The 25,664-nt window shown below is 39.2% G+C and overlaps 1 protein-coding gene across 10 annotated transcripts in view; it reads right to left on the bottom strand.

Annotated features, from left to right (window-relative positions):
- Positions 1-25,664, bottom strand: part of NFIB (nuclear factor I B) — a 318,792-nt gene that overhangs the window by 205,487 nt on the left and 87,641 nt on the right. For all 10 annotated transcript variants that reach the window (XM_053205094.1, XM_053205095.1, XM_053205096.1 and 7 more), the window contains exon 2: positions 24,914-25,445. In XM_053205094.1, the coding sequence (XP_053061069.1) occupies positions 24,914-25,331 (418 nt within the window). In that variant the 5' untranslated portion in view covers positions 25,332-25,445. The remainder of the gene's footprint in view (positions 1-24,913; positions 25,446-25,664) is intronic.

Here is a 25,664-nt window from a genome sequence, read left to right as displayed (position 1 = left end):
AGTATTTAAAAGCCTGGATCTCAAAGACATGGTATTATCAAAGTCCTACTCTTGAATTTATGATGTAGAAAGAGGTCTGATATTTCTCATCAACCATCCCCATAAAATTGAGTGGCAGCATCTATAGGGAAAACACGAAGACCACTCAAATATAGTATCACGTCCCTGTCTCTATCACATTCATATAAGCTCTTGAAGATTTGTTTGCAAATATTCATTTATTCATTCTAACTTTTCCACTATGCACCTGACCTGTTTTCCCTATCCAATAGCAAAATGCAAGCACACGAAAACCCAAAATTGTACTCTTCAGGTCAAATATGATAAATATATACCAATTACCAAAGGAAAAGCTTGTTATTGTTCCACAAGCATACCGACATGCACTTAAAGCAAAACAGACATGAAATCGTGAGGGTGCCGAGAGTTATTTACGTTTAAATAGAATTGTCTGCAATCTTACTTGCGGTGTTCATTTCATGTCCTGTAAGACCCGTATGAACTAAACATAAGCAGAAAAAGAACAATTTTCTACGTATTTCATTCCTAGTTCCCTGGTTCAATACCAAATATTCTTCAGGTATATGGTAGTTCCCTTTCCGTTACCTCTTCCAAATGTGGGCTCAAATCAAAAGTATTTCAAAAGATTCTATTTTATATCACTGAGATCATTGAAAATATGCTTTCCTTATACTATTTCCTTTAAAATATAAGAAGGCTTTCTTATATTTTCCTTGAGATTTATTAAACTGCAACATCTCATATGCAAAACAAATTATGGTGATCCGCAAATCGCTCTGTATCTCTTTGCCACAATAGGTAAAGTGAACCCAAACGAGAGATCGTATGTACCGTTCTAGAGAAATCATTTTCACCCTCTCCAATAATCACGAGAACAGGAACAAAAACAAAACAACAACAAGTCTGTACTGTGGTTGCTAACTCGAACCACGCCAATGAACATTCAAAAGATTAATCAAAGGCTTGACAGTTGTTAACAGTTCAACATGGTTCCCGTAATTATCCAATTAAACATATAATGCAAATAGTATAAGTCTTATGGGTTCCATAGAGCATGAATATCAGGCCGCTTCAGAAAACTATTAACTGTAATGTACTGTCTGCTGAGTCAGAAGAAAAGTGAAAGAAGCAGTACATTTATAGAGGAAGGCGAGCAGAAGAAAAATAGAGTGGAGAGACACGTAACTCAACCACTCTTTATGTGGTCATATAAACACAACAGACAGTAGTAAAATCCAGAAAACAAAATTAAAGTAACAATTATTGTAAAACCAAAAGAATGCAAAGCAATGACTTTACCCTGTAATTCCTACTGGCTGCACTCTACCCACGGCATACTTCAACCACACTTTTCTAGCTCACTGCTAAGTTAGAAACATGGATGTAATTATAGTTGTTGGCTTTTGACTCTGTCTATAAACCATGCAGAGATAAAGTGCTATTAGTGAACATACCAACTCCATATAATTGTGTTTTGACATTATAGGTAGAAACAGTGAGAAGGAAAACTAACCACAGCAATTATAAACAGCATGCTCAAGGGCACGTCAGGTCACTTATGACCTTGACTAAACTGTTGTAATCCCTAAGCTGCGTTTCACACGTTCAGATGTACATGCATGCATGCAAACAGTCCACACCTGTCTTTTTAGGGAAATGAATTTAGTGAACATAAAAACAATCATGATTATATATTCCTAAATACTCAAAGGGATACAAGCCATGTATCGTATGGGTCAGATAACTGTACTATTAAAAAAATCTTCGTATTATATTTTAAAAAGCCAAATGTAAATTTTAGAAGAAATGTTTTGTAGTAAGTGCTCATTCTAAAAATATTCTATTTTGCAGCTGTATCTACTCTGGGGAAAAGAAGAATTGAGGAGATTGGATTCAGTATTAAAACTTCTGCTACTGTACAACTGGGTTTAGGTTACAGTATTTGGAGGGTTATTCTTAAATGCTTAAACAATCTACTTACGCTGACAACATTTCTGCAATAATTATCCAACTATTGGCCTCACTTTATTGGCTGCAGACAGAACTATTATATCCATTTCTTTTCTTTTTATAATTGTCAGTCGTCTCCTTCCCCACAAAGTGGTACCAAAGGGCATCGAGAGGGCAATAAATAGTCAATAAATATTATTTAAGCACGCTACTCTGGAATGAAATGCAATATTCTTTTCAATAGCTTTTCTCTCACGTACAAAATTATCTGTGCCATCAGCAACAATATAAATGTGAAAATCACAACACTGTCATACGACATGTGGTGGCCCACTTTGCAGAGGTCCAACTGGTAAGTGATGTGGGTTTTGAGGAGATTATCCATAGAAACATGATCTTTAGAATGTGTTGACGTCATTAAAATAATCTCAATTATTTACATATTTCTTAAAAGTATTTCTTAACAGTTTTTCTCACATGCTTTTCTTATTCTGGTCTTCTTAATAATCTGATTCAGTAGGTAAGAGAATTTGCTCTTTTAATACATCAGGAAACAGGTTCCTGAAGGGGGGGTTGACTTACCCCAAACCAAGGGACTAATGGAGCCAGGCAGCCAGGTGCGGGGCTCCAGAGCCTGAATACTCAGGGGCAAGCCGTTGTCTCTGCTCTCACCCGCTGCGACACGTGTAGACCTGGGACATGACGGAAGAGCTCTCTGCCTGAGGACTTTGACTTCTAACAAGAAGATGGCGACGATGATGGCTTCCACGTCAGGTACTCGAGAGACTAAATGTGACATGCTATCCAAGACACCTAATGCAGTGCCTGGCATATAGTAAGTGCTTAATGAACACTACGTGCTGTTATTGACACTGTCGTCTTCGAGTTGTCTAAGGCAATTTTGACACGGGTAAAAGATTAAAGAAAGAGCCGCATAAATATCAAATCCCGAGATTAAAGTCTGGCACACATTCTCAAAGAAACCTAACTGATGTACCTAAACATCACAGTAATTCGTAACCAGGGGGTCTTGGAAAATGAGCCCCGCTGGCTCTTCTTAAAGATTTTCTCACACAACGCTCACTTATTTATGTCATACCCACCACTCCTTGGGCACAGGTTGAAGACGTTTAGATTAAACTGAGAAAATAGTCTACAAATTAAAACTGTGGTAGAATGGTAACAGCACACTAGTGTCTGTACCCACTGTATCTTGGGGCTCAAAGTTCCCCTGTTTAAACTGCTACATTCCGGCCTGGACAGAATAGTTTCTGTGTAACCAACTGGCAAGTCGAGCATCTTGACTGTAAGTTCACAGTTAAGGGCTTTAACATAATGTCTTCGAGGACAATGAACTCCTCATTCGGGGCAAGAGTGTTCAGGCCTGCACAAACTCAAGTCAGTTCAGCCTGGGCCTTCACTGTTCTTTTCATAAGGCACCCCTGAAAGGAAACGGAAGGAAGAAGAAGAGAAAAGTATCTATATTCGTGTTCGGGGGCAAATATACCAAGTCAATATGTCTCATTGTTTTGTTCCGGCACCCAGGAACACCAGAGAAAGTTCTCTCACTTGCTGCTGGCTGAGGGTCAGAAGAGCAGTGCCCGTGGAACAAACCAACGCACATCCAGGCCGGTAGAAAGAGGAAATATTTACAGCGGACGGAAAAAAGAAACCATGTGGTTATTTCCTCTTCCGGGTAGGACCCCACTGAGATTCGGTGACAGCTCTTTCGATCTCCCGCAGCACACATTTATTATAAAAGGCAACTTGTACCCCTTGAAAATAAAGAAAATACCCCTAAAAGGACATTATTTTACTTGAAGAAGACTGGAGAACAAGCGTTTAAATAGAGACCATAGTGAAGTTGGAAATATGAGATGGGAAGGGGGCGGCCATGGATTTAAACCTTTAGCTCTGCCACTAGCCGTCCGACTGGAGATTCATTTAACACATTTCACCTCGATTTCTTTACCTATTAAATGTTGATAATAATACCTACCTCTTTGGGTATCTACAATGATTACATTAAATAATTCGGGTGGCACAGAGGACCTTCTCAACATACTGTAGTTATTTTTATTAGTGCCACTATGACTATCAGTTATCATTGCCATAATAACAAAGCAGTAATAATAAGAGGGATTTCTGTCTTTCTGAAGGGAAAGGGGAGTCACTGCTGGTTCTTTCCATCAGCGTCTTTCTCACTAATATTCACTGTCTTATCTAAGAAGGAAATCAATCCACTAAACCAAAAAAGTGAATGGAACACTACAGGAGAAGGAGAGTTTCTGTCCTGCACACCTTAGAAATGATTTAGAAAATCTCAGAACCTCTGATCTAAACAATCCACAGGGCAAGCGCCCAAAACTCAGAGCCTTGGCTCTGAAAAAAATTCAACAAAGAAATTATTAGGGAAGTCAAAATGCATGTCCTTTGTTCATGTCACCACAGAAGGACCCCGGAGTACATTTACTCAGGTGCAAGCAGATGTGAATAAATCAGAGAAAAATATCCCAACTTTTCTAAAAAATAAGAAAAACAGAAGAAATTCCCAAGACTTGTAAGAAAAACCATTCATTTGGGATAGTATGAGTGGCATAGGGAGGGTTTTATCATAGAGCAATCATAAGGACCAAGATGTCTATTCTTGAAGATCTGGATTACTATGTATGCCTCTTGACTTTCTAATCCTCCCTTTAAGACTGTTTTATTTTCCCTATGTATCCTTTGTGTGCTACACAATAAACACATCCAATTTCAGGGTCTCATACAAAAGCACACTAGAATAGGGGAAATGACAAATGAGAAAGGCTGCTTCGTTTCAGGGAAAAGATTAGCTTAGAAATCACTATCACTTTACTCTGTGTATCAGAATTAATAAACCAAAATTAAAAGAAACAACTTACAAGTCCCAGATAACACATGATCGTTCAATCCTTTTTAAAATATGTAAGTTAAAGTGAGCTTATCTTTTTAGGATGCAGAGATTATACCTCACTATATAGTATTTTCTGTTATTTCATCTACTCTCAAGTGAAGAGAGTCACTTCACTAACTAGAATTAGGGTTGAGAAAGAACTCCAGAGGCAAACTCCAGGAGTTCAGATTTGGGCTCTGTCACTTACCTAGCTTGAATGCAGAGTTTTCATTTGTCAACGGACAGTAAAGTATCTACCTCATATGGTTACTGAGGATTGAGCAGGTCACGTAGATAAAACTCCCAAAGCAATGTCTCATACACAGTAAGTGTTCACTGAATGTTAGCTGGGCAACTATATAATAAAAAGCATTGTGAAAAATCACCCCAGCCTAGAAAATCCTACCCACCTTTATTCAAATTATTGATTGAGCACCTGACAAGGCATTATTGATTGTCACTATACGAGGCCTTTTCCAAGTCCTGAACTCATTTTAATAGCCCTACAAAAACCTCTTAAGATTGGTATTATCCCCATTTTCAACAGAAGACATAGAGCGATGGAGACTTTAAAACACTTTCTGAGGGATGCCTGGGTGGCTTAGCTGGTTAAGCATCCAAGTCTTGATTTCAGCTCAGGTCATGATCCAAGGGTCATGGACTCGAGCCCTCAGGCGGGCTCCACACTGAGCATGGAATCTGCTTAAAATTCTCTCCCTCTCTCTCTCTCTCTCTCTCTCCCTCTTCCTCTCCCTCTCTCCCTCTATCTCCCTCTGCCCCTATCCCCTGCTTGCCCTCTCTCTCGAAAACAAAAACAGAAATAAATAAAACACTTGCTGAAAGTCATACAGCTAAACATTATGAAAACTGGGTTTCAGACACAGGACTCCTGATTCAAACTTGATACTGTTTTCATGGCTCCCTCCAGCAAGTTCCAACTCCCTGCATTCCTGGTTAACTTCCTCCAGGGATAGTCCCTGCTCAGGGTGACATGTTAATTGCAAGACCAGCAATAGATGTGCTGACATCTGAAGAGTTGGGGAAATTATTGGGTGTGTACCCCCAACGCCACGTTCTGTCTGTTCTTCTGTCTGTTCCATTAACTGCAATCGTCATCACAAAGCCCAACGTGCACTCACTACTCCTTCAGGCTTCCCTCTAGTTCTCCATTTTCTCACTTCTGAATGGCATGGTGTTAATGCCGCTCAGAGCCCAGTGCGATGGCTCCAGTCAGGAGCTAGGCCAGAGTTCAGAAAGGCATCCTGACACATTTCCAGTTTCCTGCAAGAACAGCTACGCGCTACAAGATGTCATAGAGCATGCCTGTTATTACCATATATACCCTACCAAAATAGTCTTGCCGCACAGATGAAGAAAAATATTCGTTCATCAGAATAATGCGTTCTCACGGTCTCGCTATTTCCTCAGAAACTGTCACAAGTTTTCGTACATCATTTCCTTCAGATGGTGTTTATACAGTCGCTGCCATGACTCTTTGCACGAAGTATTTATTAAGCATCCAACAGCAGTGCTTTTCAGTGAAGAAAAAAGAACAAAAAACATCTCAGATAATTCTTAAATCGTTACTGGAAAGGTGGTAAAATGCCTGTCTTCTCTATATTGGAATTCCAGTACCTGGTACACGGTGCCTGATACATCGTAAGCACTCAGTGAATGTTCGTTGAATGACCAAGCAACTCATGTGTAGATAGAATGGCTCTGAAATGCCATCATAAAATGGCACGGTGAGACACGTCACTTCTCACATATCGTTGGTCATAATCTCGTTACATCTGTGCGTCATAATCAGCCTTCAACTAAACAATCAACATTGTGGGTCCCCTTATGGAGAATCAGGAGAAGAGAAGTATGAAAAGAGAGAAAACCTGACGGCCGCCCTCTAAGAACTTACATTCACTTTGTATTTGTCCGAGGGGGTGGGGGAAAGCACAGAGAAACTGAATCTCACACACTGGATTCAATTCTATCTTTAGGAGGTAAGCCTGATAACCTTTCAAGTTTGCAAGCTACTTTAAAAGAGCTAAATATAGCATAGTCAAAGAATTACCATAGTTTCCCTCTTACTTTTTTCTCTAACTATCTATGAGGAAACACTCTCCTCTGGAACAGGTATCATCTATAGTGAGTAAAATATATTAGGAAAATTCAATATATAAAGCTGGGGGTTATTTTATTGCTGGATGTGTCACTATATCAGCCCATTGCTTTTGTAACAAAAGTATACATTTGCATCCGAACAGATGCCTTAGCTCAACCTAAAACATGTATTATCCCAATGAAACAAGTATTTTTTTCTACCGAGCTGGGGACCCACACTTGATTTTTAAAATAATAATAATTATTATTATTACTTCAGAGTAATTATTCTGAATGCTTCAGAATATTGTTACTTCAGAATAATTTTTAAATAAAATATTTTTTGCAGAATATTCTTCTTTCCAGATTTGTAACTGCCTATAGAATTATTATCTTCTCAATTCTAAAATATCAAAAATGAATTATGAGCTAGATGGCATATATTACCATTTTCCTTTCAAGATTATAATTACAAACAATAAAAACACTAAAATTAACTTTAAAATGCATTATATAAAACATTTTAAACAGTGTATATAGGATTACATTGAAATCTAAGAGCTAAGCGATACATAAAAATCATTTCAACAGTAGAATTCAGTTTACTACCCAAGCTAAAATAAAGAAACAGAGAGGTTAACCAATCAAAGCCATTCAGTAATAAGACTCTCCGCATCGTGGCTAAAGCTCTCTATTAGACTTTTCTTTTATTAACAATTTTTTTTAAGCAAAACACCAAAGTTGCAGTCCCCCAAGCCCCAAAATATATCAATCTCAGTACAGTAGATCATCTCAATCATTGCCAAATAGAGTTCATTTATGTAAGAGGAAGATTCTCGGTTATCTGTTTCATTTTGTTTTATTTTTGTTACATAACCCCTAAGAAAACCCTGCTTAAGAATCACCTCCTCTCTGTAACCTTTCCTTTATAGTCCCACAGGCTCTTCTCCCAGAGAGCTCAGCAAATCTAACTATATAGAGTAGCTGGTGAGACTGTCAGTTAGGTATATGCTTATTGCAAGATGTGGCATTGTCCTTTCCCAGAAACACTGTAAGTGACCATTATCCTTTCCTTTCTACTTATAAATTACTTGGGAGAGGCCATCTATATTTTCACTATTTTTTCCCTAACTCCTTAAAATACTGGACGTGCTCAGCCCGGAGCTTCTACTCAATAGGCATTTCTCAACCATTTTCCACCTTCTGTTCTACCAAGTGTTTTGTATTTCCTTTGAAAGATAAATCTTGATAAATTCACATAGGTCTACTTCCCTGACTACATGATGCATGTGGAATCATATTAATGACCTACCAAAATAAAAATAAATAATATGCCATATATATGTGTATATACACACACTTTGGAAAAACTTAATGACAGATAAAATGAACAATAACAAGATAAAGACCATTATCCAGTGGCTACCGAAAAAAAATTGCCAACACCAAAAATTTTTAGGCACTGAAAATACATTGTCAACGAAATGACTTTTTCAATTATGTAACGTTTTAAACGAACGTGACAAAACAATCCAAGGTATTCTTCACAGGAAAATCTCACAGAAAATACAGAGATACTCCTTCCGAACTTTTTGTGGGACAGTAACTCAGTGCTATTGGAAACATAAAAAAAGGAAAAACTACATATCACCATTCAAGCCCAACAAAAGGTTTAGGATTTTAAAGTGTTGGTTTACTACATAAACACGATCTTGCCTTCAGTATTCCCTGCTAGGCAACAGTTATGGGTATGTTGCCGTTTGTTTCTGATTATGTTTATGTCTGGGATTTCCTTATAACCCAAATGAAAGGCCTTCTGAAAAATGCGTAGTGGGAGAGTATCCTGGATTCTAAGAAGACATTTACATTGGAACCTACTGTGTCTTTACGCTCCTAGTAATGGTATTTCCTTAAGTCACCGGCAAATACTGAGCTGAACATAATGCTCTGCTGTGGTTCTATACTGTTCACTTCTTTAGGGGTCAGTTTTGAGACATCACAGAGCAAGTACGGTATTTCAATTTTTGCCACATGAATATTTTTTCTTCCCGCTTGTGGCACAGCATGGTGCCTAACTTAAGGCTCTGCTCCACAGAAGGGAGATCAAGTCTTCCAGAAGCCTCAGCAGAGGCAGTGAGCATTCAGTCACTGAATAAAGAAGTACTCAGGACCTACTATGTGTAGGCACCGTACTGGCTGCTGATTAAACCGCAGCAATCATTGCGAGCCTCTTACAGAGTAGCCGCGATATGACAGGCATGGTGTTAAGCTCGTCACAAGCACCTTCCTGGTTCACCCTCGCAATTGCCAAATAAAGTAAGTGCCCACCCCAGAGCTCAGGAAGTTGAATCTCAGAAAACATAACTAATTTGCCCAGTCATGTAGTGAACGGTAGTAAAACAAACACTGAAACCCGCAACTTGGTTCTAGAATATGCTCTATTGCTAATAGGGACGCTATATGTCCTCTGTTGTTATCTTACCCGTCTTGACATTTAAAGGGCAGAGGAGGTGGGGAAGACAGTACTTACACAGGGGCCAATCACCAGTGGAGACACGAAAGAAACCAAGTCTCGATAAAAAGATTTCCCCAGATTGAGGAACTTCCTTTGAATTACTTTAGTAACACTCATCTTATCTGCCCATGATGTTCTACCTTCAATTTAAATAATCTATATTCATTCACTGAACAAATACATATTATGTATTTCAAAGTGTGCTCCTGTAAAATTTCCGTTGATTTTGGTGTCATGCTCTTACACAATACCCGTCTTTTATTCACCTATTTTTCCAACTATAACTGTGCCTTTAAAACATGCTTTCAAGCTTTCCCCATAAAGCATCAAACTCGAAACTGGCTACCGAAAGTAGATGATATTAAATTTTTTCTAATACTACTAATGTCTCTGCTTTAATTTATTAATCTCCGCTGTATTCAGGGGTAACCTGATATACATAAGCCCATTACAGGACACTCCTAAAGCAATTTCATTTATAGATAAATCTTTTATGCTATAAAAGAATTCTTACCTTAGCAAAAAGAATCATTGAAAGTTGCCTTTTGAAATTGAATTCCCCTTATGAAATTATTTTTTTAATGTTTATTTTTAAGAGAGAGAGAGAGAGAGAGAGCAGGGGAGGGGAAGAAAGGAGAGAGAGAATCCCAAGCAGGCTCCATGCTATCAGCACAGAGCCCAAAGTGGGGCTCAACCCCACAAACTGTGAGATCATGACCTGAGCAGAAACCAAGAGTCAGGAGCTTAACCAAATGAGTCACCCTGGCACCCCACCTTGCAAATTTAACATATTTTGGTTTCTAAAAACTAAACTAAGAAAAAATCCTTAGAAACATGTCTTCAATAAAAGGAAGTGTATGGATGTTTGTTTTAAACTTGGGAAAAAAAAGCACTTTTTTAAAACTACGATGAGAGACATATACCACACAAAGGAAAATGGAGGTATAGCAATTATTAAGCTAATCTGAAAATTGTAGACATCCAGGAAGCAGAGCTTAAAACAACTCCTTATAACCCACTCCCACTTCTCCTTCCAATATTTAACTTCCAAAAACTAGTTTTTCTTAACAACCAGTCTCAAACATGACCTACGATATTACTAGAAATCTGGCAATACATTTTTAACGGATCCTCTCTGTTTTCCAACCAGTATCAAATCCCTGTGAGTGGACCATAACTTAAGCAGGATTTTCCATGCACTGAAAAAAAGAAAGGCAGCCATTCTCATGAAGACCATGGCTGCAAAATGACTTCATTAGAATATATCCTACAAAAAGGTACGAAAGAAAACACCGGCCTCCTGAATCAGTTGATTTCAATGTTACAAATACTAAGACTTGTACAAATGTTACAAATAAAAATACTAAGACTTGTAATCACAATTTCCCTCTATGTTCCTTAAAAAAAAAACAAAAAAACAAAAAAACAAAAAACTGCTGCTATGTTCACAAAATAATACTTTTCATTATTTATGCTTATTTATGTCTTCGTATCAGTAAAACTAACACAAACACCCAAAGCGGCTTTGGGCCTGTCTTAGACTCAGTACCTACAGCCGCGAAGTGAGAAGGTCTCTAGAGATTCTCGCAGCTCTCTTTTTTGAAAAAAGCAAGCTTTTTAATCTAGCTTGAACCAATGTGACTATCGGACTTTGAATTGAGCAACGTGAAAGTGTTACTCAACAGGCAAGTTACACATTTTCTACTTCTTTTTAATAAATAAAATGTATTAAAACCTCAAATTTAACAACGTTATGCTAAACTTTATTAAATATTGCTTAACATGGAGAGGATAGTCCCTCTGCCAAGGTAACCAGGAGCTAAATTCCTAAGATGCCAGAGCTAAGAGGGATAGTAGAAGTCTTCTGGCCAATATCCTCACTTGACAGAGACCCTGAAAGGCTCAAGGTCTCCTGGGTACTTGGACTACCAATTTTCTTCTCCTCGTCTCCAGCATGACTATGTGGCAGAGAAGAAACTCTACATCAGTAAACAAAGGACTGGAAGGAAGTAATTCCATTGCCAGGTCACTAAATAATTTAGAGCCTAATTTTTCCTTTTTTTTTTTTAATGAAAAGACCTTATGTTCAGAAACTTACAGTTCAAAGTATATGAAGTAAAACCATGTCTATGTGTAGATATGTCTTCTCCCATACGCATCTTAAGAAAATAGCAAATAACAACAACAAAAAAAAATAACTTATCATCAGCCCCTAGAAAACAAAAACTGAAATTAAAAGAAAGAATGGAGTAAATCTAAATTGTATATTTTCATTCCTTCTAAAAGGATTAAATAACAGAATTCTAAATGGTTTGTTTGTACTTTCCATGCAATATGTAGATTAACCATGAAATTCTGTTTGGGACACTTTGACATCTGTTTTCAGTGCATTACAATGAAATCTGGGGACTTGATACATACATTTGCTGTAATAAAACTGTCACTAATCAGTGTTTTCCAAAATATTGCCCATAACTATTACTATTCAGTAGTCTCATTTGCATGATCTAATATTGTTGCTACATCATGTTTTTCCCTGACAATGTGTTAGCTGGTCCCAGGCACACGGTCTAAAATGGCTGCAAACCACTGGATAATCTCAGCGCATCCAACCCACTCTGCACAGACGCATGCAATCTGTCCTAGATGGGAACTAATACTTCATCCTGCACGAACTATTTTCCCTGGAACTGGAACACCCCAGGTGGAATTCACATCCTGGGTGTGAAAAACTCCACAATAAAAATAGCCCACACTGAGGAGGAAATTATGCCTTGTGGGGCTTCTACAGCAGAAGATATAAATGTCACCCTATTTCAGAAGTCCCTTCAACAAATCTGCAATAATGCTGTGTGAGTTCAGAGTCCGTCATTAACTCAAACCATTTCTATGAAACATAGAATAAGACTGGACCAGACTTTGAAACTGAGTCCTGTTCATTTTCTCTGGGATTAATACATAGCCGCACCAAGCAACACTAGCTCACAAGGTGTTAACACAGCCTCCCAGATACTGGATTGAAATGTTCCCATTTCACATCGCATATATCCGGTGGGGCATTTACAAAACCTGGATCTCAGGGGGAAAGTAATTCCGAGAGCCCAAACATGGTGCTCACCAGAAACCAAACCTTACCAAAAACAATTTGTCTACCTAGGCTGATTCTAAACGAATTCCATATTTTATCAGTACTAGGAATCATACCGCAATATAATTTCATTTTGTCCTCCTATGAACTCATCCTAAACCCAAAATATGTTTCTCTATACACATGTTTTATATTACAAAATGTTGGATACAAAAAGCAGATTAATTTTAGGCCCTAATGCTATGTTTGTTAGTACTAAGAAGTCATTCCAAATGTTCCAAAAGGGATTAATGTAGTATAACAAGTCTATTTAATTATTGTAAGACCAGTGATCCTCATATTACTATAAGCAGCTTTTCCCTTATTTGGAGACTGTAAATAGAACAGATATTGTTACATGATAACTCTAAGTCTTATCCAAAAATATTAATACTTTACCATCAGGAAATTTAAAGAAACATGTTAGCATCTCCAGGAGGCTATGAAAGGCAACCAGTATTTAAGAACCATGAACATATATGCACTCCTATTTTAGGTCAACCTCATCTTTAAATCATAAGTGTAAACAAAGCTTTTCCAATGTATTGGAAAGATAAAATACCAAAGCCTTCTGCCATCAACAGCAATCCGTTTTACGTATGTTAAACAATTTTGGATAAAATTTGCTTCATGGACTAAAATACGTGCTTTTTAATTTTTGCGTATCCCACGAACAGAAGAATAGCAACTGAACACCAGGTATGTCCTCAAAGAGAAAACGCGTGACACAGATTATTCACAGTTATGTGCCAGAATCGAAACAAACTAATCAATGTTCTGATTCGGCCTGCTGCACATCCCAGTTATCCTTTAACAGATGAACAAACAGTGACATAGCTTTTCCTGTCACTCCTGGCCAGAACCCCCAGGTATTATTATAAAATGCTTCATATGAGAATATGACTTTTTTTGGAACGGCACCAACGTGACATTCTCTGGTAGAGATCGTGGGTGTGGGTGAATCTATCCACTTTCCAAACCTGTTGGGCAGAGAGAGCGAGGGGAGCCACCCCCCCGGCCATGGACGTCAAGTGTTATGGCCAGCTCCCCGCAGATCTGCCCACAAAAGCTGACCACAGGATCCAGCCAACCAGAACCATAAAGTCAAACACTCATCCCCAATCTAGCTTGAGAAGAAGTAAACGTTCTAACCCTTTCCCATGTGGCTTCCAGTTGTTCTCAATAAAACTGAAATCACTTTAAGTAAGAAATAGCAAGTTTTTTTTTTTCCCCTGGAGATCACTTAATTAATTTTCTTAAAACCATAAAAAGGATAAATGGGGAAGACTGACTTAAAGGAGAAAAGCTAAGTGGTAATGAAGTCAAAACAATTCATGCAACTAATTAAACATTTTGAGTGTTGACCCAACCAGGGGTGACTTTTAAATAAGACACTTACAGACTTAGTGTCTAAAAACCAGCGGCATGCTCTTCTTCAAGAACAATCCAGCCGAGCTGGCCACATCATCACTTCTGTCCAACCAAATTTAAAACACAAGTGTAGTTCTCCCAAATGCTGGCAATTTAAATTTTTGGTAAATAAAAGTCTTATGCTTTTACTGGAATGCAATGAATTGCAAGTCTTGCTAGGACACCCTTCATCTGATACCAAAGTTGAGTTACGTATTCAGAGAGCTCCTAATAGAATTATTTTACTCCTTAAAACTGTTAAAACTGCACAGTTATCCTAGTTTAAGTAGATTTTAAAACTATATACAACTAGCTAACTTCGTATTCCTACATTTAGAGGTCTTACTAACAAGTATCTATTCACATCACTGATGAGGACTTTCATTTTCTCTGGGGAATGTCTTTTATCACCTGATGTGTACAAACTAATTGATGACCTTTTGCTTCAACACCCAATCACTCCTTCTCTTCAACATTATGGTAGCTTCTCTGGACGTCCATGTTATGTGATGTTCCTTTACATAGAGCGAGAATGGCTATTACTAACATTATCGCTTTTCTTTCATGAATTATTTCATTTAATCCCAAAACAGTCCTGTGAAGCAGACATTTTAATCCCCATTTTACAAAACGGAAAACCAAAGCACCCGGAGCTTACGTGGCTTGACCAAGGTCACAAAGCTGATACAGGGTAGAATCAAGACTAGACCCCTAATTGTCAGAGTCATGCATGTTACTTTTGGTGCTGGAAAAAACCTAAAATGGCAGGAAGAAGGGAGATGTACTCAACTCCAAAAGCAACCCAAAATTCAATATTTTAAATTGCATTGTTAGTTGCTCTTCAAGCTATGAATGAGCTATCCCTCTTAAGTAGTTCCTACAAGATCTAAGCCCTACTTCTCTCTTTTTTTTCCACCTTCCCTTTTCCTCTTTAACTTCTGTAACACGCACTTGGGTACACACATACACACCCACACCCAACCCACACCCACACACACACCCACACCCACACACACACACACACACACATCCCAGCATCCACCAACTACCCATGGTCCAGGAACTTAACCTCTGTAACTCAACAGTTGAGATGCATTGTAAGTTCTTTTGCTGGAGGAACTGAGACTGACTTCAGGAAGAAGTCATAAACATTCATAATCCTCAAGAGCGGGTCAATGTTTTCCAGCCACTGTCCCACTGCATCCGACCCATTAACCCACTAGCCATATCCAAACCCAACTCTATGGTGGCTCTACCACTGAGGAAGCCAACGAGTGAAAAGAAAGCCAAGAGACATGTCTTTGAGTCTAGACTGGGTTTTATAGAACAGAGAAAAACTAACGCTACTGAGTAAAATCAGATTCAGGGTATTTCGTTCACCCTTCTTCCTCGAACCCCTGGGATGCTGGATTATCAACACAATTAATGCTGAGAAGCATTTAAATTCCTTGATCTTGTGAACATTCCTGGGGGGAAAAATAGATTCGAACAACAGTCACCTAACAAAAAAGAAAAGAAAAGAAAAAGTAAAATCCTCTCACCTGCCATTTCAGTTATTTTTTTAAATGGGAATAGAAAAATCTAGTGCTTTTTCCCCAAGGTTCTAGTGTCTGTACCACATTGTCTCTCATCTGTCAGCGTATCCACACACATGTATAAACAGCATGCGGCGTGCAAGTAAGGAAATGCACATTCTAACTTAAACTTCCTTTTTTCCTCTAATAATTTAAAAATAAAATGTAACAGCTTGGATTTTAAATATTTAATCTGGCAAATATAGGAAAAATCATGAACTACAGTGTCATATTTGGCAAAGAAAAATTTGGTAGGATAAAAATATCTGTGTTTTAGCATTTTAAAAGGCATTTCCAATATTTTAAAAATAAAATTATTTCACTGCTTCAGAAGAGAACAAGAGGTAAAACTCCATTTTTGCATACGGATCTTCATGAAGAATACAAAGACAATTTTTATGTTCATTAAAATAAATATTCAATTTCACATGCTGGCAAAAGTCCCCACAGAAATAAAAACTTCCAATCTACTAATGGTTCGCTACCATGTATTGGAACTTAGCTATTTAAGTCACAAAGAATAGGCTTCCCCTAAAACTATACACTCCGAGTTATAAGATGGAATACGTAAAGTTACAACATCACTCTGATTTCCAGAAAATTGTGGCTTGTCCTGCATGGTTAGTAGGAGGCTTTTTCCAATGCTGGACAAAGATTTACATGGCGAAGTTTAGAAGTCAGTTGTTTTAGGACTTATATATTGGTACCCAAAAGCATAAATAAATCTATCACTTTCACCCTATGCAATGACAATAAAATATTTTTATTGTAACAGCTGAAAATGTTGAAAAGCGATTATTAAGGAAATCATAAATATAAAAAGCTGAAAAGTCGACCCCAGAAGAGTGGGGGAAAGGAAACTGTGATGTGCATCATCATAAAACACGGAAACTGAAAATCTAAGCAGAAGGAATTCAAATCCCTCCAAATGCCAGAATACTATCCCCCAACTCTTGCAGCAAGGAGGGCTGCAAATTTGTCCCCATCACTGTCAGCAAACAAAAGAAAGTCACTTCTACAGCCAGACCATGTCAAACAGAAGACATGGCTACTGCAGAGGGACGCCTCGAATCCACTGGGGTGTAAAGTCAGGGCTGGGGCTTTTTGTCAGCTATTACCATAAAAGAATAAGAGGAAACAGTGACATTACTGCACAATAGAAAGGTCAAACAGCTTGCAGCCATTTCGTGACCCAGACAAGTCAAGGTCAAAGGATTCAGGTAGCAACTTAGCCAGGGCATAAGTTACAGCACAAATGAATTGTTTTAACACATCAGCTTTGGTCAATTAAACCTAACAAGGCAAGTTGCATCACGTAGCAGGGTTCCTGACACCAAGGCCAGAAGCTGAGACCGACCTCATAAAACAAGGCTTTTAACATAGCATAGCAAATTTAAGGTAATCCATCCAGAAACTGCAGATGTCAGAATAATAAAATACAAGTTGTCCTAAGCAGGAACATTTTTCACACTTTAGATTTCACTAATAGAGGGGTATAGACTGGGTATTGACATACTCGCGTTATTAACATAGGCATAAATGTAATCCCCTCCTCGCGTGAATTACAGAATGCACCCTATTTCAAATAACTTTCTTAACATCTGTGCTCCTGATTAGATTTTTGTCCTGAGCTCTGCCATTCCCTGTTAACAGCGACACATTTTTTCCACGCATTTTTTTTCAAAGTGTGCTTTGGAAAACCCAAGTTTTTAAAGAAATCTTCAGCCTCATTCAGCATCAGAATATAAATTAGTGTCACTTCGTATTAACGGATTCCTATTAAAGGCTTTTGTGTACTTTCGTGGGAGATATGTGTATCTTAAAATTCAACTGAATCCTATGTATTAGATTTTCTATTTTGAGAAACGGAGTTAAATCCAACCCCAAATTTTAAACTGCACAGACTTAGAATAAAGACTTTTTTTTTTCCAAAGGCAATTCTTACTTTCTTTTTTGCACTTGTTTAAACAAATCCCATTTTCAAATGATTTGTGCCTCATCCAGAACTTACTACATGCTCTGAACTGCCTTAAAATGGGATTCTGAAAATATACAACCTCCAGGCAACTCTCAGCTAGTAAAATTACTTCATCCATCACCCCATATTTTCAATTATATAGTCCTTATGCAGAGTTCTTTAATTTGTCTGTGATTCATCAACGCTGTCCTGTTTAAACTATCATCATAAAAGAGAGAATATGTGTTCCTAAGTGTTTTATTATAAACAATATATTTATGCACAGGAATAGTTTGCATTCCTATCTTAGAACACTGCTTGATGTAAATTTTGAGGACTTTTTTTTTTTTTCGATGTGTGGCCTTCAATTCAGCCTCAAGGTCTTTCCACCTCATTGGTTAATTGCTAGCCATTTCTTCCAATTTTCTGAATAATATAACAACCAAAAGCCCAACCATTCAAGTCCCATTAGCCTCACATCCTGTACCGTTCAGTCTAACACAAGCTAATCCCACAGACTCACTCCTCACTACACGGACTTCACAAGGTCCTCGCCGTCTGATGATTTATGCTCGATGCCAAATCCTCACAACTGAATTCAGTTAAATTAACCACATCACATAATTAGAGTTCAAGGGCCCAAGAACGCTCTCTACAACGGGACGACGTACCGTGTGGCCACAGGAAAGCATGCATGATTCAGAGGAAGTTCCCCTCTTGCTGTGCTTGGCGCTGAGGCACGCTGCTGTTAAGAACCCCAGTTTCCCATCACATAACCACCAGTCCTTGAGACTTCTAAAATTATTCCTCCCCCACAAGGATGGAGGGGGAAAAAGCTGGAAACTTTGCTTAGAACATTACGTGTGGCTGGTCACTTGCTCCGCCACGGCACATAGAAAATGCTATCCTTCCCCAAGCAGAAATCCCTACCGAGAAGCTGGGCATCACCCTTGCCTCTGCCCACGATTTCTGATATTGAACAATCTCCTATTTCAATAAGGTTTTCCTCCGCTATCTCCACTCTCTGCAGCCCTAAGCTTCCAACAAAGTGGTAATTATTCCCTTCACTGTAAAGTCAGTTATCATACAAGCCACTGGGATGACAGAAAGGAAAACTTACTTATCTCCACTTTTACGAATTCCAGAGAATTCTGACTCAGCCGTGCGCTGGGCCCCTCCCTCTTCAGGTGCTGAAATCCTAACAGGTCGGCAGAGATGGCAAGGGTAAAAGAGTGTCGTGACAGAGGTTTTTTAACCCCACTGATCCAGTGTTTCAGTCCAGTCAGGCACAGTGAACGTTTATTAGGAGAAAGACTTTACTAAGTCAGATATCTTGGAGCGTTTCAGACTGAAATGCCACATGTGAAAGGAAAAAGTTAATGGAAGGATTAAAACTTTAATTTCCTTTTGGCAATTCCCTCCCAAGTTCCAACTTTAAGGAAAAACAACTTAGTAAATAAGAAATCCTACCCAATCTATGTTACCTCGACGTGTGGAAACACTCTCCCACACCACGCTAGAAGACAGCAACTTTAAAGAACTTAAAGCAGTGGCCACAGGTGTCCTCCCTAAATGGCTCCTGCCCAAGCTCCAAGGCACACACTGAATCTGTCGAGGAGTCACCCTTGGGAAGGAGTCACATCTCCCCCCAAATTACCGTCATTCCTGAATAATGAACAGCATTTTGGTTCTTTTACATACAGAGTCATTTTACCACTCAAGAGGCATAGTGCACTGAATTTGCAGATCCAAACCCATAATCTAGATGAATATTTTTTATTATAAAATGTGTACTGCTGTGCATATGGGGGGGGGGCGGGGAGGGCAGAAGGTGTGTGGGATGTCTAATGCTGTCGGTAGGATATTTTCCCTACCTTCGCTGCCTCCAGAAAGTGGGTCACTGTTATTTTTTTTTAATATTTGAAAATCATAATGGATGTAACAAACGAGCCTCTCCTCTCTCTCTCTCTCTCTCTCTCTCTCTCCCTCCCCTTTCCCTTTGAAAAGTGAAATCATATTAACAGCAATGCAAGAGCTTAGTTTGCCATATCAGAACACAGATGCCAAGCTTTCCCAGCTGGCAACTGGGGCCTCCGAGTTTAACTCTTGAATTGTCTAGCAGAGCTCTCTTATGGCGGGGACATCATGGCATGGAGGGTGAACTTCTGGCCCCTTAGACTGTGTTTTCTTCTTATCAGTGAGAAAATTGCTAAGTATCTTATCTTACAATATATGTTCCCACAAAGGTCTCATTAAGCCTAGGAGCTAGGCATGCCAGTAAGAGCCATTCTTTATCTGGTGAATTGTGTGTGAGCCAGAATGCAAACAAATGTGCACTGCAGTTCATGAGTTCAGTCAAGGACAGGATGCTAGATGGGAAAACTTAGCAGTGTTCCCCTAAGTCAAACATGCACACCAACTTTACGCTCTCTGAGCACTTTGCAATGCAAGCACGCCAAATCATCCTAGAGAGCAGCCTACTTGTAACAGTATAAAAGCTTAGTTTTCCCCAAAACGGGAAATACCTGCAAATGAAGTGAAATTTATTAAGATGTTAAAACACGCTGTCAACTTGCAAACCATTATCTACTTAAGCTTTTCATAAAGAAATAATTGTTACCCAAAAGGATTCTGAAAGTCAGTAACTGAGGGAGGAAAATAATTCTTCGCATTTGCTTCCTCGCTAATGATATGTGACAACCGGGAAGGATTCTATTTCAAAAACAATAATAATGATGTAAACAAGTCACATTTTTCACAACTTCCAAATGTACTTTAATGATCATAACACTTAACGATAACACCACAAAAGTTGCCATCCAGCAACGGACCATGATTTTAAGGGCTCCACAAGGCTAAAGGAAACCCCGCTTTGATGAGAGCCATGAAGCTCCTGGCCTCTCTTCAGTATCCGAAACAGGTTTAATAGGAGTGCAAAGGAGAGTCCAAAAATCAGTTAGGCTGACTTAGTTTAAGCTCTAACCTGTTAAATTCAGGACAACAGTTACTATCTCTTGAGATCTCTAAACTTCTTAGTATGTTCTGACCTCTTCCTGCCTCAGAGAAAGCCCAGTTCCCCCACCCAACCCAGCCTGTGCCCCCTTCATCCGGGACACAGCCTGGACCCAAGGCCTCCCATAGGCCAGACTTCCTTCCCTGCAGCCCTTTGGGTAGAACTGCTAATCCTTCTTATTAATTAACAAGATAACGGTGGTTAACGGGAAAGCGACAGTAATGCTAACTATCTAGGAAACTTCAACCAAAATTATTTCAGCCTTTTGGTTGCTTTTCCTGGTGTGCAGAATTGTGCACTGAGAATCTGGCAACCTTCTGAGGCAGAATTGGGAAATTCAGCAAGGAACGATTTGTATCAGACCTCAGCACATAGGTTTCCTCATTAAGATTTGCTTATTTTTTTTTTTAACATTTACACTGTTACACACTGCTAACTAGAAAGAAAAGTTAGATCCTCTCAACATGTTACTACAAAATTTGGAAGGGCAGAAACTGAAGGAACTAAAACTTGCATAAGAAATAAGCAGTGATGTGACTGAAAGCAATAGTCAGTCATAATGAATGCATTATATATCACTCCATTCAGCTGGCCCTCCACACCCTCACTGCACACCCCGCATCGTACAGCCCACTTCTGTCCCAGTAAGGTGTCCTGTGCAAGGCTTGCCTGGTTTTTGTTTTGTTTTGTTTTGCTTTCACGGATGCAATCACAAAGACAAGATGGGGAACAGTTACCACCTGCCCCAGAATCACTGGACATCTTTAACATCTTTGGGAAAATGGAGGCCACTTTAGAGCTATTTTTCCCTTTAATCTCTCCCAGCCTTGAAAAAAAAAAAAAAAAAAACACCTAAAAAATAAAAAGGAAGGGTTTTATATTAGCTAAGGTTTGCTGCAGCAAACAAGCAAGCAGCTTTCATTCAGGGATTGTCAAAAACTTTCCAGTGTGCCCACTGCAATGCGGATGCCAACCAACGAATCAAAGGCATTCAGCAACTAGACAAAGAGGGTCTGATGCCAACCTCGGTGCCACTGGCAACCATTATTGGCATCAAGCACAGTGTCTGCCTTTTTTTTCCCCCTCGCCTGGCACTTCACAAACAAAATGGCGGTTCTTGTAGCAACGAAACAGCCGAAGCGCAGCTCTCTGAATCAATAGCGTCAAATGATTTTATGGATTTAAACGCAGTTACTCCCCCATGATGTGTACATTTTAGGTAAAGTGAGGGGCTTATACAATTTCACAAACGACTGGATCGAACATGACCCTTTACTAATGTAGAGAAATAGAACAAATGGACTAAATCGCGGTCAACCGGGCTATATGCGTAGAAGAGGCTGAATAACAAAGAGATTTAGCCTTAAAGAAAATACTGCCTTGTGGCCATGTGATGCAAAGGTCTAATGCACTACACATCAAAAATGATTTCAAAATGCATCAAGTTTTCCCAAAACCATATCAGATGCAGATGTAGTACTATGGCTTGTGTCAAAGCTCTAGGAACTTTCCACATTTCAAGAAACATGAGGCTGCTGGGCATGAGGGGGGGAAAAAACAAGAAGTGTGGGTTGAACCAAAAGAGAAAGAGGGAAAAAGAAAAGCATAGGAAGTTGGCCAACAATGGAACTTTATTATATGTTGGTCTTTATTTCATCCTCCAAAAGAGATGCAGCTTGTGATCTTGTATAAATAACCAAGAGGACTATTGACATTTCTAGATCTGGAAATTGTCAATATATTGTAACATCACTCCACACTGCAATGCGGATGCCAACTAACAAATCACAGGCATCCTGAGCTAAACAAAGAGGGTCTGATGCCAATCCTGGTGCCAGTGGCGACCATCTTTGGCATTCTCTCTGTTCTTTCTCATGTTTTCCTCCCAGTCGCTTAGAAGTGGGGAGACAGAGAAAAAAGGTGGGGGGGGGAGAAAGGTAATTTCATTGCTCATTCTACTGTAAACATTACAGTTTTCTTTTCCTATTTTTCTTTCATGTTTTTCTTCATACTTCTTTGCCTGATTTATAAAACAGACTTAAGTGGGTTTTCATGTACTTAAAGGAGGAATAAAGAGTCACGATGGGACATACGCAGCACTTTGATTGACTACAGACTTATCTTTGTAAACGCCTTCTTCAATCAATTGTACTGCAAACCAACACAATTAACCTACATTTGACCAAAAAAGAAAACAAGGAAATAAAAAGATACAAATTTGGAAAAAAAAAGGAAAGCGCAAAAGCATCCTGAGGTGACTTTTTCAAAGAAAGAGCCAACAGATGTTAAGAAGAGATGATGCGCCGGCAGATAGGAGAGGATACAGAATAGATGTACGGGGTAAAATAACGAAGGCTTTCTATGACAGATACTTAGAACAACAACAAAATCAGTGTCTTATCTGAAAACATGGTCTCCGAGAGTTGTTTTTAAAACTTCGTGATTATCAGGACCAATGGTGCAAAGCAGAAGGCATTTATGCGGCTTTCTTTCTTCAATCTATCTTCACAAATCCAAAGGATGTGTTCTTTATTGGCAGTTCATCAACCACGAGAGTTGGCTGCCTGCCCCGGGAGGGAATGTACATACGTGCACACCTCCAGGACTAGCCTTCCAGCAAGTCAGAGTATGAGCAGCAGTGAATCTTCCCTCCCTGCACTACAAAGTTGCATGACCCACTTTTTAAAACTTTACTTCCAGCCCTGACTTTCACAATTCACGTACAACACACTCTACAGTCCAACGCACATACGTAGCCCACCTTCCCAGGTCACCTCCGAGACAGCTGTCAGTCAAATTAAGTGTCGTGTGTTAATGGCCTTGGATTTTAGGACACACAGGGTGAAAACAGAGTTTTCCCTAAACCATCAGTGCTTGGACTTTAATCCTTAAATGCACGGAAATGGTAAATGCGGTGTTTCCAAGAGAAAAATAGTAAACGTTCCAAATATGTGTTGTCCAGCATATTATTTAAAATCAAACTAGACATTCTTCAATGACGTTTAAGCATTATCTCTAAAACTGTATCAAGGAATTATAAAGACAAAAAGCACATGATAAGTATCTAGATTTCTGAGCCAAACGACTATAACCCTGATATTTTATTTTCTTGGACAGTAATAAAGTTCAGACCGATTTCTTGAATCCCACATTTGTATGACGAACGTCAGATACCTGTCAGCCACCCCTATCTGCTTCCCTCCCACCAGGCCGAGGTAGGAAATGACCCAACCTGTGACAGATCCAACCTCAGTCCACTTTTGGTATGCTGCTCTTTAAAATGATGTTTTACTACGGACTGTTGCTAATACGTGGAAATCTGTATCTTGACCCATGTATTTGAAGAAGAGCAACTCTCACTATTTAAGGAAAGGCATACTACGAAAAATAAAAAATAATAAAGAAACATTTCATGAACTCAAAAATACGTTCAGCAAAAATCTCACCTATTTTTGACTCATCCGGGCAACATTTACACCACCCTCTTTACCAAGTATTTTTTTAATAGGTATGGTATGTGGTTTCCACATTCTTTTTGAGATTTATTTTAAACCAGTGTAACCAGTCCACTTTCTGTTTTTGTTCTGTCAGGAGGGCTACACCTTTTCTCCTCGGTAAGTTTGATAAATTCACATTCAAGTAAACTAATGATACTAAGTCTTCCCAAGTCACGCTGGGGAAATATTATAACGTAAATTATTTAAACAAGAACTACGATCCATTCCATCGACAGCGACTATTATTACACAATCAGAAGTAGGTGTTGATAGAAATATTTAAATTAAATAAATCTAGCTCTACGTAAGATACACTTTCTGATAGATAAATGCTACCTTGGGCATTTTGTGATAGGAAATGTTAATTCTATTTTCGGTGCAATAGGACTAGATTCGTAAGTAAAGTTCGTCTACCTCGCTAGTTAGGAGGCTATACTGAGATTTTTAAAAAGCGGGTTTGACTCTTCATAAATAAATTTACATTTTCCGACTGAGAAAAGACGACTGCATGCAAGGAATGTTGCCGAGGACAAAAAGTGAATCGTAATTAACTATCTTTTGCAGACTAGTCTGCGTCTTTGAAAAGGTACATGCTTTCAAAGACATTTGAAAATGCATCTCTTTGTGGTCTTTTGTAAGACATCCACGCCTATCCAGGTACGAAAGCTCCATGTCTATTTCCACGGCTCGCACGTGGCCGTGGGCATGGGAGTAGCCAGAGTGGGTGAAGGAGGTCTAGGGGCCTCGAGGACCACCTAACCCAAGCCAGATACTCCGCATACGGGGTTTGTGAGCAGTGTTTGCCGAGCTAGAAGAAAGAACGATCTGCTCCTACCTTGCTCCTGCACGTAGTATGCCAAAAACAAATCAAGCTCCTTAACTGATACTGTGATATGATGTGGCTGGACACAAAGTGCTGGGTTTGTGCAATGTGGGGATTTCATGAGCCGCTCTCCATCGGTACTTTCCAAGGGGATGCCTTTGAACAGGATCACCATGACTAGATCCAGACGCCAGACTTTGTCTGCCTGTCGCAGGCAGTCGATTCTCCTGATCTTACCCTTCTGGTCGGGATTGGATAAGACACAGCACGGGTGCTTCTTGCCAGTCACGGTGAGCACAAAGTCCTCTCGGTACTCCTGGCGGATGTCTTTGCGCAGTTTGGCCAGGAGCCTGGATGCCCACTTCTGTTTGATTTCAGGCTTTTCGCTGAGAAGCTCATCTTTGACTGCTCTTTCTTCATCCTTTGACATTCGCTTCTCATGCTTTTTAAAGTACTTGCGTTTCCGAGCCTGCAGGTTGAACCAAGTGTAGGCGATTGCACGGACGTGTGGAAGTAGTGCCTCGATGAATGGGTGAAATTCATCCTGTGGAAGATGGGGGTGGGGGGGGTCAGGGGAGAATACATACACAGTCAGTTTCATTGCAAAGGCTCAAAAAAAAAAAAAAAAACTACAATCCATTCCCAAGCACTACAAAAAGTTAGGCATAAAAATAACATTCTTTTCTTATTTAAAATTATCAAAATAGCAAGACAAGAAGAAAATAAAGTATGACAAGCAACCCCTTTTCCACCAAAACTTACA

Source organism: Acinonyx jubatus, chromosome D4, assembly GCF_027475565.1.
Source record: "Acinonyx jubatus isolate Ajub_Pintada_27869175 chromosome D4, VMU_Ajub_asm_v1.0, whole genome shotgun sequence".
Lineage (NCBI taxonomy): Eukaryota > Metazoa > Chordata > Mammalia > Carnivora > Felidae > Acinonyx > Acinonyx jubatus.
This window is presented reverse-complemented; position numbering and strand designations above follow the sequence as displayed.